The sequence below is a fragment of the Pongo abelii genome, chromosome 6, assembly GCF_028885655.2.
Source record: "Pongo abelii isolate AG06213 chromosome 6, NHGRI_mPonAbe1-v2.0_pri, whole genome shotgun sequence".
Classification (NCBI taxonomy): domain Eukaryota; kingdom Metazoa; phylum Chordata; class Mammalia; order Primates; family Hominidae; genus Pongo; species Pongo abelii.
In genome coordinates this window covers 64,728,450-64,742,783 of record NC_071991.2, presented here as the reverse complement: position 1 = coordinate 64,742,783, position 14,334 = coordinate 64,728,450, and the positions used below count along the sequence as shown (strand labels likewise).

Here is a 14,334-nt window from a genome sequence, read left to right as displayed (position 1 = left end):
GAGGGAGAAAAGAGGAAGGTTGATTTGTGGCTAGATAAGCTTCAGAATTCCTATATAATCATGTGAAATGTACCCCCTTTTGACGATTTCTAGTGCACATTGGCCTATTAAGTTTTGGATACTTTTACTGTCTAAAATCCATTAACTATGTGTAACTGTGTTTTCTTCACCTCACATGCATAATGTTCCCCCACCACACACACCATCTTTCCTCCTTTTTTTCATTTACCATCTAAGAACAGCTCACAGTATAGAGGAGGATCTGCTCTGCTAACTTACTAAATAATGCACTGAGGATGTGAAAGCAATTGTTCAACTTCTCAAGAGACCTGATCTTTAAACATGGCACTAGCAGTACTGAAGCACTAGAAAGGTTTGCATCACCGTCCTGCAAAGTTATCCTAGGCCTTCAGCAACATCAGAAGACTGAGAGAATAGGGGATGGAAGCCATATCAAATACTTGTATTTTTTCTAATTTCAAGTCAGGCAGTTAACATTACTTCAGCCTTCGCAGTTTCTTGATATGTGTGTTTTTAATGTAAAACTGAATATGCAATGACATTCAAGTAGTCTGGCAGCCACTGAAGCAGGGGTTCCCTTCGTGCTTGTTAGCAGAGTGCATTAGCATGGGAAGATTATCTACAGTAGAACAGCTTTGAAAACAGATCCTCCTAAATCCAGCACTGTTTGTGTCAGACCAACGAAAAAGTGATGTTGTTTCCATTCATTGGACTGTCAGTGCGTTTCCATGGAGATGATACAGGAATCCATGGTTGAAAACTCTTTACAAAGTCAGTGATCCAGATAACATAGGTCCTGCGGTGTCTTCCTCACAGGGCATGGAGAGTGTGAAGCAGGCAGATGCCAATGCTTCAGTGGCTGGGAAGGAGATCGGTGCCAGTGCCCTTCAGCAGCAGCCCAGCACTGTGTCAATTCAAAGGGCCAAGTGTGCAGTGGAAGAGGCACGTGTGTGTGTGGAAGGTGTGAGTGCACCGATCCCAGGAGCATCGGCCGCTTCTGTGAACACTGCCCCACCTGTTATACGGCCTGCAAGGAAAATTGGTATGATTTCTCTGACTCCAAACATACACAAAGAATAGCTACTTTTGTCCTTTTTTGTTCTGACTTCCTTAATCTTAAACGTTGCCGGATACATTGCGACCACCATGCTAAAAAAGAATTAAATGAGAAATGCTGTGAATTAGAAGACTTGTATTCAAATCTTTGACCCCTGGATAGCTGTGGAAGCATCAGAGTAAATCTGGACACTCACTACCTTAGCTTTTTTTGAAATTAGAGGTTGCCTGCTACCCAGCTTACTATTTAGTAATAGTGTGATCTAGAACAACTTGTTATAATTTTCTGTGCCTCGGCTTCCTAATATCAAAAGTGAGGATAGTAATAATACCTTGCTGTATATCTGTGAAAGAATCAAATGATTCATATAAAAAAACTCACCTTTGTCCTTGATGCATGGCAATCATAGAATAAATGTTAGCTGTTACTGCTATGTTTTGTATTTAATTTTTTTTGTGAGTGTGTGACAGAGTCTCGCTCTGTCACCCGGCTGGAGTGCAGTGGCACGATCTTAGCTCACTGCAAGCTCCGCCTCCCGGGTTCACGCCATTCTCTTGCCTCAGCCTCCCGAGTAGCTGGGACTACAGGCACCCGCCACCACGCCCAGCTAATTTTTTTTTTTTATATATATTTTTAGTAGAGATGGGGTTTCACCATGTTAGCCAGGATGGTCTCGATCGCCTGACCTCGTGATCCACCTACCTCGGCCTCCAAAGTGCTGGGATTACAGGCGTGAGCCACTGTGCCCGGCCTTATTTTTAATATTTTAATGATAAAGAACAATGGTGTCTGTGACGCACCCTAGAAATAAGTGATATATAAATGAAAGGTGATATGTTAAATGAAGGTGACATTACTGTTTTGTGCCAATAAATTTTTCAGTAACAATTTGGGATCTGCACAAAGACTTCTAATCTAAACACTGTAACTTCCAGTTTGTTTTATTCAACATTTTAAACCATTGACTTTCTCAGATTAGTAGCTCAAGTAAGTTTTTTAGAATTATGCATGGTACTTTATTTAAATCATTTGGAAATGCAATCCTTCGATGTAATGATGGAGCTAGTTCTAATGAACATAATCAAAATTTGAATTGTTTCTGCATTGTTACTTTGTCTTTTTTTTTCTTGCGGAAAATATTATAGTCTACCACCTTTTAAAAGAATAAATATTTTCACTTCTGTTTCCCCTTGCAGGAATTGTATGCAATGCCTTCACCCTCACAATTTGTCTCAGGCTATACTTGATCAGTGCAAAACCTCATGTGCTCTCATGGAACAACAGCATTATGTCGACCAAACTTCAGGTAGGCCAAAGCTTAATAATCAAAGCACAGAAGAGTGTCTGTAGAGGATGATGTTCCCCCAAAAGACCCATAATTAACCATGCTAAAGAAAGGACTGGTCCAGGTGTGGTGGCTCACACCTGTAATCCCAGCACTTTGGGAGGCCAAGGCAGGTAGACCACCTGAGGTCAGGAGTTCGAGACCAACCTGGCCAACGTGGTGAAACCCCGTCTCTACTAAAAATACAAAATTAGCCAGGCACAGTGGCGGGCACCTGTAATCCCAGCTACTCAGGAGCATAGGCAGGAGAATCGCTTGAATCTGGGAGGCGGAGGTTGCAATGAGCTGAGATCATGCTGTTGCACTGCAGCCTGGGCAACAAGAGAGAAACCCCATTTAAAAAAAAAAAAAAAAAAAGAGGACTGAGGGCTTTATTTTCAAATTATGAAACATTGCTTTATTCTTTATAACAATAAAAAATGTGTGTTTTTGTGTCATCTTCTACCTTAGATACTTCCTTCATGTTCACTGGCTCATTTAATGTCATACAACTCTTTGAGATTGGTATAATCTCCATGTTATAGATGGGGAAACTGAGGCTCAGGGAAATTTTGTATGAGGGCTACTATCTCTTAACTAGTAATGTTAAGATACATGTCTTAGATCAAGATCTTCAAACCAAAAGTTCCATACCCTTTTCATTATGTCACATTTATAATCATTCATCCTTAAGCTATATTTTTATCAAAGTGAGAAGTACTAGGAAGGAATGGCCCTTTAGAAGTTACATATTTTGTAAAAGCAGATCATCATTACTTAGAATTTTTTGGCTTCACCTGAAACATGAAAGCAAATATTGATTAGACATGAGGAAGTTCAGAACTAGAAGCAAGTTTGGATTATGAAGGAAAATTATGGCTCCGCAGATTTTATCTCTTAGTGAAATGAGTTTACATGGGGAACTCATATTTCTGGTTCACTGAGGCCTTGACAGCCAATGTATTTGGATGCCTTTCCATGGAAGTACATTGCATGGGAATTCAGCTGTGTGGAGGAGAGGGGAAAACTAACCACTCAGCCACACCATAGCAAGCATACTCAGTGGTTACAGGGTACCATCTCTGGGAGATTTAAAAAACTGAATCGCAAACTCATTATATTGTGTACATTAATATGTGCAGTTTTTGTATATCAATGATACTTAATAAAGCTGTTTAAAAAAACAAAAGCAAAACAAAACAAAAGTTATTTAGAACCCAGAACCTTACTTTGCAAAGGGGTAAGGTGTGGAACTCCACGTGCATTAGCAACTAACCTTGAAATTATATCTTTATTAAACATTCCTATTGCAACTATTATTTCAAGTCTCTCCAACCTGTAAGAAAAATTCCGGCTCTTAGAGAGACTGCACAAAAGAGTAAACTTTCTCCAGAGTTTTGTTTCCTTTTTCCCTCACATCCACACTGATCTTATCCCATAATGAACTTGGCTCTGAAAAGAGCCCCATGTGCTGCCAGCTGGAGCTGCAGCAATCACTCCAGAAAGCCAAGTGCCTTTCTAATAAATAGGGCCTTACTATCAACATGTCATTTATTATGTTAAGTAAACACTACTTTGACTTAAGTGTTGTTACAAAAAGTATTCTCTTAAAGCTCCTTAGGAAAAGCCCCGGCCTGACCTAAACTAAGGGAAGCATGGGCTAGGCATGAATGTTTGACCACTCATAGCATTTAAATATGCATGCAGATTTGAGCTCTGAAAATGCCCTCTGTTCTAACCCATTAGAAATATTTCTAAAATGTGTCAGTAGCTAGGGGCCACCCCTCCCCTTCACAACTATTGTGCAAGGAGAGGGAAAGGGCATTTGTTAGGCACCTCTATTATCTATCCACTCAGTCGCACTTAAAGGCTGTTCTTTCAGTCTCTCTGGCTGAGCTCCCACCAGGCGAGAAGCCAGTAAGTGGGATCAAGCCACGTGCCCCCTCTGATGATCTGCCTTAGCTGACTGAGTAGTCCTAAATCAATCAGAGGAAATGACAGTCTGTCAGACAAAAGGCATGTATGTTATAAGCCCGAAGTCACTGTGGAAGCCTCAAAAGACACCATCTTTGAGCAGAATATTTTGGATTCTCTCTCTGTGAGACCTGTAGCAACAGAGACCTGCACTGGCATTTGGTGTTTCCATTCCAGTTGTAGCACTGGGATAGCCTTTGACCTTTCTTTCAAAGTACCTTATCACGAAAAAAAAAAAAAAAAATAGGCTTAATTAAGTCTTCTCACTTGAGAGGAACCCTTTCCCTTATCACTGAGCTTGGCCTTATTCAAAAACATACTTAGTCCTCACTGGAAATTCAGACCCAAATCACCCAGGATTGGTTGGGTCGTCCACTATGCTAAGCCTTGGCAGGTCACCTCCCTAGTGGCCCTCTCAGGGAGACCTTGGAACTTTGGATGAGTTCCCCAAACTCTGGAGAATGGTGGGGGGGTAACACATACCTCTTTAACCACAAAGTAATTTTATGAATCTGGGGCAGCTGGTGAGTTCCATGGAATACTTGCCTATTGTGCAACCATCTTCCTCTTAGATTAGGGTAATGCCTCTGGCAACAACAGAGCCTGTAGACTTTCAAGCACCAGATCTTTGGCAATGAGGGTGTGCCAAAGATCTGGTGCTAAAATGAGATCTAGCATGTCCCTCCTCTTAACACAACATTTCTTTTTCCAGCTACTAATTATTTGTCCTAAGTATTATTTGTTCTTAAAATATACAGTGCATTTTTAGAGGCAAATGGAATAGGTGTAGTTAACAGACAAGTAAAAAGTAAATTAATGAAAATGAAGAATGATATTTTCATGTTGTCCCAAATTGGACACTCCTATTTCCTGGAGAAGCCATGTATAATAAGAATGAAAATTTACACTGCAATTTCTGAAGAAATATTTATTCACCTATTAGAGTAGTTTTGATTTTAGCTTCTGCAGATGTTTACTTTATTTTCCATTACTGGCATGGAACAAATGAAGACCAAGCATAACAAGAGAAACATATCCTAAGGCCCAGAACTGCTCAATAATTTTTTAAAATCCTATTTTCCATTTAGTGATCAATAGTACACACCACAAAAACTAGTCCTCTGTCTTGGATAAAATTATGCTTGGTTATGGGACATGGACATATTCCAGTTAATACAATTAAAGAATCAAGCTGCAAAGGAATAATATGATTGAATACCTTAATCATGGCTATTTTCCAAAGGAGGGTTTTCTATTGAAAATATTTTCATAGTAAACGTGCAAGAAAAATTAGAGCGCTTTTTGTTTTGAATCAAAGGTAATTTCAATCCCCTGATTTGAAAATGTAGATTTGCAAATATCTTTGGCACTATTAATTGAGGTGTGAACATTATTTACTTGATAGACTCTTGGGATATACTTATTCCAATTTTTAATCCATTTATTTGTTTGCTTCATTACAGAATGTTTCTCCAGCCCAAGCTACTTGAGAATATTTTTCATCATTTTCATAGTTACATTCTTGATTGGGTTGCTTAAAGTCCTTATCATTAGACAGGTGATACTACAATGGAATAGTAACAAAATTAAGTCCTCATCAGATTACAGAGTGTCAGCCTCAAAAAAGGTCAGTGAATTCTAAAAAAGAATTGCTAACAGTATGTTATTGCCTAGTTACAATATTTAGGCCCTTAGTTAATAATAATATTTTTTCTCTATTAAGGATAAGTTGATTCTGCAAAGTGTTTGCACAAGAGCAGTAACCTACCGACGTGAGAAGCCTGAAGAAATAAAAATGGATATCAGCAAATTAAATGCTCATGAAACTTTCAGGTGCAACTTCTAAAAAAAGATTTTTAAACACTTAATGGGAAACTGGAATTTTTAATAATTGCTCCTAAAGATTATAATTTTAAAAGTCACAGGAGGAGACAAATTGCTCACGGCCATGCCAATTGCTGGTTGTACACTCGAACGAAGACTGACAAGCATCCTCATCATGATGTGACTCACATAGCTGCTGACTTTTTCAGAGAAAAATGTGTCTTACTACTGTTTGAGACTAGTGTCATTGTAGCACTTTACTGTAATATATAACTTATTTAGATCAGCATAGAATGTAGATCCTCTGAAGAGCACTGATTACACTTTACAGGTACCTGTTATCCCTACGCTTCCCAGAGAGAACAATGCTGTGAGAGAGTTTAGCATTGTGTCACTACAAGGGTACAGTAATCCCTGCACTGGACATGTGAGGAAAAAAATAATCTGGCAAGTATATTCTAAGGTTGCCAAACACTTCAACAGTTGGTGGTTGAATAGACAAGAACAGCTAGATGAATAAATGATTCGTGTTTCACTCTTTCAAGAGGTGAACAGATAAAACCTTAATCTTAAAAGATTATATTGCTTTTTAAAGTGTGTAGTTTTATGCATGTGTGTTTATGGTTTGCTTATTTTTGCAAGATGGATACTAATTCCAGCATTCTCTCCTCTTTGCCTTTATGTTTTGTTTTCTTTTTTACAGGATAAGTTTATATATGTCACAGATGACTGGATTAATTAAGTGCTAAGTTACTACTGCCATAAAAAACTAATAATACAATGTCACTTTATCAGAATACTAGTTTTAAAAGCTGAATGTTAATAGGGGACACTGTAAAGTATCATCAAAACCTGAATAGCTTCATTGTGCACAGGTGTGGAGTTTTGTATCTTCTTACCTGGTAAACTGAAGGGATTGTTTGGCCATTTCATTTATCTTATCATTAATTCACAAGATATTTAGAAATTCTGCCTCAAGCAAAGTACCACATTTTGAATGTTTTCTTAGATTTTGATTGCAAGTAGATATCAGCGTTTTTTAAATGAAAAGCTATATTATCTTCTCCCTTCAAGGCAGCCTAAGGATTTTCTTTCCCAGAATCACTCCAACCCTTCTTGCCAGAATTCATAAAAGTACAAAATTGGAGAATTGATGATATCTTAGAAATAAGCTATTTTTTTTTTTTTTTTTTTGAGATGGAGTTTCACTCTTGTCACCCAGGCTGGAGTGTTATGGTGCAATCAGGGCTCACTGCAACCTCTGCCTCCCGGGTTCAAGCAGTTCTCCTGCCTCAGCCTCCTGAGTAGCTGGGATTACAGGCATCCACCACCATGCCCAGCTAACTTTTGTATTTTTAGTAGAGACGGGGTTTTGCCATGTTGGACAGGTTGATCTCAAACTCCTGACCTCAGGTGATCTACCCTCCTCGGCCTCCCAGAGTGTTGGGATTACAGGCATGAGCCACCATGCCAGGCTGCTAATTCTCCTTTTTAGTGAGTTAGGGAACTGAGCCTCAGAAAACTTAAACAATTTCTCAAAAAACACTCAAGTGATAAAGTGGCCACATTGGAAAGGAGTTTCTATCTTCTCATTGCCAGGCCAGTGTTCATTGCACAATATCATGCTACCTCTTGAATCTTTAAAATATTCAATTGGCAAATGTTTTTCAATGTGATTTACTCATGTCTTAAGTGTATGAGGAAAGTTCAAAGCAAAATAGAAAAGAATAATTCAAACTGAATTGTCCATAATCAGCTTCCAGTCTTTCATGCTGATCAGCTTCTTAAGAGACTGAAGCATGGCATACCTACAGGGGAATTCCTTCGCACCATAGCTTGTATGACAGTGTTCCCTGGAGTTCTCCAGTGCTCAGCTTGAGACCTTGATACACGGGCCATGAGCCCTGTCTTCCCCAATGGAAATTTCTTTACACTTATCTTATCCCTAGGGACTTAGTCTGATTTTATTGGCTAGCAGTCTAACAGTCCTGTGTGGATATACAGTTTTGCCCATGACAACAAAGGAATCTATTTGAAATATCTTTTTATAATTAACTTCCAAGATTTGCTGTCTTCCAGCACTTGAGTTAAAGTACTAGATACTGCATTTTGATGAAGACTAACCCCATCTCATATTCTACCCTAAAGAGAACTGAAAAACCTATAATAAGTTGTTCTGGAGCCAATAAACACAGCAGCTCTGTTAGATGTCCTCTACAGCCAAGCAATTTCAATGCTAACTGGAACTGCATTTCCTTCCTCAAATGAGAGATTGACATAATTCAGTACTGTGAGTCACTTGTATAAGAAACCTTTGATCACTAAAAATAATGTAAAAATTGGATTTAGTAGCCTAATACACATAACATTCTTCTTAAAAAGGAAAATGGATGGATGCCTGACAACCCTCCAAAAGAAAAAAGTGTAAGATATCCATTAAGATGATGACAATTTTTGAAATGAACATTATGATGTTTATGAACAATAAACAAATTTCTGTTTGGAATGAATTATCCAAAAAGAGTATAACAAAATGAAATCCTTAAAAATCAAGGGTTTATATTTTTTTACACCCTCACTTGTTTGCACTAACTTTATAGTGGACCAAGGCTGTTACCATAGGAAGGGACAAACTTCCTTATAGGCAACTCAATGTTAGACAATGATTGTGGTTATGCTTGCAAAGTCTTGTGCTTATCTTTTTTGTTTTTACTTAAAAAGCTAATTTTTAAAGATTGTAGGGCTTATATTTTACTTGAATAATTGATATCTTCCTGTGTAATGATTTGTGAGATGAGAATTAATATTTGACTAGTTAGAATTAATTAAATGGTAAGGGAACACAGGGTACTCTTAGGTTAAATAATGTATGTAAATAGAGTCTATTTTCAACTAATATGGCCACAGGAGCCTTTTGAGATTCATTGATATTAAACACAATTAATGAAATTTTAAATTGTTAACAGAAGTGAGAACTTGAACAACACTTTTAGTACTGCAGCATTTTTGTGCCCTAAAGTATGTAATGATTTATAAATGTGCCATACATACACTACAACATAACATTTGCTTTGTTATGCATTTTATTTCTCTGGGGACACCGTTGCACTGCAGTGCACATGTATTTATAAACATTTGTTATATTTTTGGAAACTTGCTAATATTTATTAAGTCATAGACTTTTCTGGAAGACTTAAAAATTCACTAAAAATCTGATTATGTCTTAAATGTTCAGTTTATCTTTGGTTTACTAAAATAACAAAAAAAAAATCTAAGATTAAACACAGTAGATGTTTCTGGAGGCAACTTTCCAAAACTCAACATTAAAATTTGTGGATGCATGAGATGCAATCCTTCAAAGAATGAATCTGAAATATATTTTTAATATTTATTTAATATCCATTGAAGATATCCTTATGTAAGACAACAGTCAGCCATCAGACACTGAAATATATTATGATAGACTATGAAGAATTTTCTCTGTAGAATTATATTCTTCCTGGAACCTGGTAGAGTAGATTAGACTCAAAGGCTTTTTCTTTCTTTTCTTACTCCTGTTTTTTCCCACTCACTCGTCCCAAGAGATTTCCTAAAGCTTCAAGCTTAATAAGTCTAATAGTGAAAAATAACTGAATTTAATGGTATAATGAAGTTCTTCATTTCCAGGCATCTTTAATTGATCTTAAAGCTCATTCGAGTCTTTGCCCCTGAACAAAGACACACCCATTAAAATCTAAGAATTCTAAATTTTCACAACTGTTTGAGCTTCTTTTCATTTTGAAGGATTTGGAATATATACATTTTCATAAAAGTATCAAGTGAAATACAGTTACATGGGAGCTCAATCATGTGCATATTGCATTCTGTTATGTTGACTCAATATTTAATTTACAATTATCCTTATTTATATGGACCTTAAGAACTCCATTTTATGCAATGCAGACCGCTGAGATATAGCTAACATTCTTTCAGATAATTTTCCTTCTATAATCCTCTATAGCAAATTTTTATGTATAACTGATTATACATATCCATATTTATATTTCATTGATTCCAAGACATCACTTTTTCAATTTAACATCTCTGAAATTGTGAATTTCTTGCAACTGTTGGCACTTCAGATGCAGTGTTTAAAATTATGCTTGAATAAATATTACACTAATCCAAATTTACCTAAATGTTTATGCATCTAGGCAAATTTTGTTTTCTTATAAAGATTTGAGAGCCCATTTATGATAACATATGAAGGCAAAATTTCAGGACAATTGAGTCACGCACAACTCAACATGGAGCCTAACTGATTATCAGCTCAGATCCCGCATATCTTGAGTTTACAAAAGCTCTTTCAGGTCCCCATTTATACTTTACGTGAGTGCGAATGATTTCAGCCAACCCTAACTTAACCAACAAGAATGGGTAGGTATGTCTACGTTTCATTAACAAATTTTTAATATTTTTATTCTTTTATATGAGATTCTTTTATATTATCATCTCACTTTTAAACAAAATTAACTGGAAAAATATTACATGGAACTGTCATAGTTAGGTTTTGCAGCATCTTACATGTCTTGTATCAATGGCAGGAGAAAAATATGATAAAACCAATCAGTGCTGTGAAAAACAACTTTCTTCTAGAGTCCTCTTACTTTTTATTCTGCTTTATCATTTGTGGGTTTTTCCCCCTTGGCTCTGATCACTTTAACTTCAAGCTTATGTAACGACTGTTATAAAACTGCATATTTAAATTATTTGAATTATATGAAATCATTGTTCAGCTATCTGGGCAGCTGTTAATGTAAACCTGAGAGTAATAACACTACTCTTTTATGTACCTGGAATACTTTTCTGCATAAAATTTATCTTTGTAAGCTAACTCTGTTAATCAGGTTTCTTCTAGCCTCTGCAACCTACTTCAGTTAGAATTGTCTAACACTGCTCTATTAATCAGGTTTCTAGCCTCTACAACCTACTTCAGTTAAAATTGTCTAATACAACAATATTTAAAAAAAACACTGCAATTGTCAAGGATGGAAAATGTGTGATTTGTGTAAAGAATCTTTACCAACTTTACATTTTCCTACAGATAAATGTGAAATTTTGATAAGTCTACACAATGACAAGTATGGTACATAAATTTTATTAAGAATATTGAGTATAAAATACTTTAATTCTAAATTATAAGAAAATATACATTTGCACATATTAATATAGAAATTCATTTTGTGTATATTTAACATAGCTTTTAAACTATTTTACATTTATTAGCTACTTCATTATTGTTTCTTGAACTTCTGAAAAAAATTAGAAATGTATTAAACTTATCAGTAACATAAAAACTTATTTTGTTTCACCTAACGAATACTGCGTTTGTAAAAATAAATTTAATATAGAATATATTTTTAAATTAAATATTTGAATATAAAATTGCTCTAAGAAAGAAGCAAATTATCACTGAACATATTTCTTATTATTTCTGGCTTTGAATTATACGTAACTTAAATTGTCTTAAATGATACAGAATATTGGAGAATATGATACTTTCACATAATATACTATGAACCTGTTCATATAACTCTGACTACTAACTTCTGTTTTATGTATTTATTAAAGAGCTGACACTGTAGTTTGTTGTGAGATGTTTATTTTTCTAACAGAGCTTATAACAGTTAGGACAAGGCATTTAATTAATGCATCATTCTGTTTAGTAGTAGGTGTTAATCGATATGAAATTCTGTTTTAAAATAAAATTGTAAAAATCTAAGAATACACAAAAACACTTCCTTATTTACTGTGTGTTACATTACTCTCAAAGCTTCCAGACAACAGTACTTTGTCCCACAAGGAAATGTAATAGCATCTATACACTGTCATTAGCAGAGGACATTACATAATTCCAAAAAGATACTACTCCTAGAAAATTGTAGGGCCAATGATAAACAGGGGAGGCCATCCTAGTTCTTTTCCTTTTTGATAGTTATTTGCAGTAGAAACAGAAGAAATATTCTAACGACAAAAACCTGAAAAAAATAGCTAAAAGTTAAAACAGGCATTTTCTACGTGCCAGAGACTTCTACCACCACCTTAAGTGTGACGTATTCATAACCTTCAATTGCACATTCTCAAGAGTCAGACTTAAATTAATTGAATTTTATTGAATACCCATATACTATGATTTTCCTTACCCTAAAGAAGAGAATAAAGTAGAATGTGGTAGATGCTGAGATCAGCTCAGTCGTGGAGACCCTAACCCAGTGGTGCCAGAGGAATTAAAGACACTCACACAGAAATACAGAGTGTGGAGTGGGAAATCAGGGGTCTCACAGCCTTTAGAGCTGACAGCCCCAAACAGAGATTTACCCACATATTGATTGACAGCAAGCCAGTCATAAGATTTACTAAAAGCATTCCTTACGGGAAATAAAGGGATGGGCAGAAATAAAGGGATGGGTCTGGCTAGTTATCTGCAGCATGAACATGTCCTTAAGGCACAGATCACTCGTGCTATTGTTTGTGGTTTAAGAAAGCCTTTAAGCAGTTTTCCACCCTGGGTGGGCCAGGTGTTCCTTGCCCTCATTCTGGTTAACTGACAACCTTCCAGCATGGGCATCAAGGCCATCACGAGCATGTCACAGTGCTGCAGAAATTTTGTTTATGGCCAGTTTTGGGGCCAGTTTATGGCCAGATTTTGCGGCCTGTTCCCAACAGATAGATATATTAAAAATGAAATAAGACATTTAGACAGATTACCTGTTCTTAAGGAGCTTTTAATAGTTTGAAGGAAAAGATAAAGTGTAATGCATCTGGTATGGTTTGGCTGTGTCTCCACCCAAATCTCATCTTGAATTCCGACATGTTGTGGGAGGGACCCAGTGGGAGGTAATTGAATCATGGGGGCAGATCTTTCCAGTGCTGTTCTTGTGATAGTGAATAAGTCTCACGAAATTTGAAGGTTTGAAAAAGGGGAGTTTCCCTGCACAAACTCTTTTCTCGTCTGCCACCATGTGAGGTGTGTCTTTCACCTTCTGCCATGATTGTGAGGTCTCCCCAGTCATGTGGAACTTGTAAATCCAATAAACCTCTTTATTTTTGTAAATTGCCCAGTCTTGGATATGGCTTTATCAGCAGTGTGAAAACTAATACAGTACTTTTCGATAGAAGGTCTGTGCTAAAGAGACCAGATGGACACTTACCGGCAGGTTTCACAAGGCCTTTAGTTTTGAGAACTCATCTCAATTGTGTTTGACTGCAGTCTTCCAAGCTTAGAATCCTGATTTTTTTAATGAGTGTTATTTGACCCATTTCTTCCTTTCTTCTTTAGTAATAGAACCTAACTCCTGAGTGGCAGCAGAGCACACAGTTGAGACCCCCAGACTCCTTTGTAGCTGAATGCAGCTACATAACTTAATGTTGGCCAGTGGGATGGAGGAGGAAGTGATATGTGCAGCCCTGGGGCTCACTTCCTCTTCCTTTATGTTGTCTGGAACAACTAGAGCAGCAGTCCTGGCAAAGGAAGCCTTGTGCTGAAATTGTTAGAGCTTCCCCTTTAGCCATTGACTGTTCACCTCAAGACATCTCTGGTAGGAAAACAATCTTACCTAAACCATCGCATTTGATATTATAGCAGATAATCTCTACCGTAACCAATGAAGTTTTCTTTATGTAATTGTCTCACTGAATCCTCAGGAGTGAAAAGTACCATTTTCCTTAATTTTTCAAATAGGGAAAATAAGTCACAGAAAGGTTAAGGATCTTGTATGAAAGCATGCAGCCAGAAAGTGGCTGCACTTACTGCAGGATTCATACCCAGATCTGCTTTACTTTCCATAAGTAACTTATCATATGTATTGTGAGCACAGATTTTACTAGTTCAACAATCAGAAGTTAACCTTTGTCCCCACACCCCATAAAACATATGCAACAAATAAAGTTGAGGAGCTGATGTATGTGTACAAATACTACACAGGGAAACAACATCCTTTAAGATGACAAAATGTGAAATGTACTCAGATTCGAGTTAGGAGAGCCAGGAGAATAAGAGAAAGCCCATGGAAGACAGCATTTGGCCTTGCCTTACAACAAAGGTGAGTATGGACATGAAGAAAGGGGAGGTAAACCGGGAGATTCTACAAAAGAT

At 36.8% G+C, this 14,334-nt stretch overlaps 1 protein-coding gene across 3 annotated transcripts in view; it reads left to right on the top strand.

The window, feature by feature from the left end:
• Positions 1 to 11,823, top strand: part of ITGB8 (integrin subunit beta 8) — an 85,251-nt gene extending 73,428 nt beyond the window's left edge. For all 3 annotated transcript variants that reach the window (XM_063726060.1, XM_063726059.1, XM_002818172.3), the window contains 4 exons: positions 838 to 1,063; positions 2,275 to 2,384; positions 5,840 to 6,003; positions 6,100 to 11,823. In XM_063726060.1, coding sequence (XP_063582130.1) covers positions 838 to 1,063; positions 2,275 to 2,384; positions 5,840 to 6,003; positions 6,100 to 6,222 — 623 coding nt within the window. In that variant the 3' untranslated portion in view covers positions 6,223 to 11,823. The remainder of the gene's footprint in view (positions 1 to 837; positions 1,064 to 2,274; positions 2,385 to 5,839; positions 6,004 to 6,099) is intronic.
• The last annotated feature ends 2,511 nt before the right edge of the window (positions 11,824 to 14,334 follow it).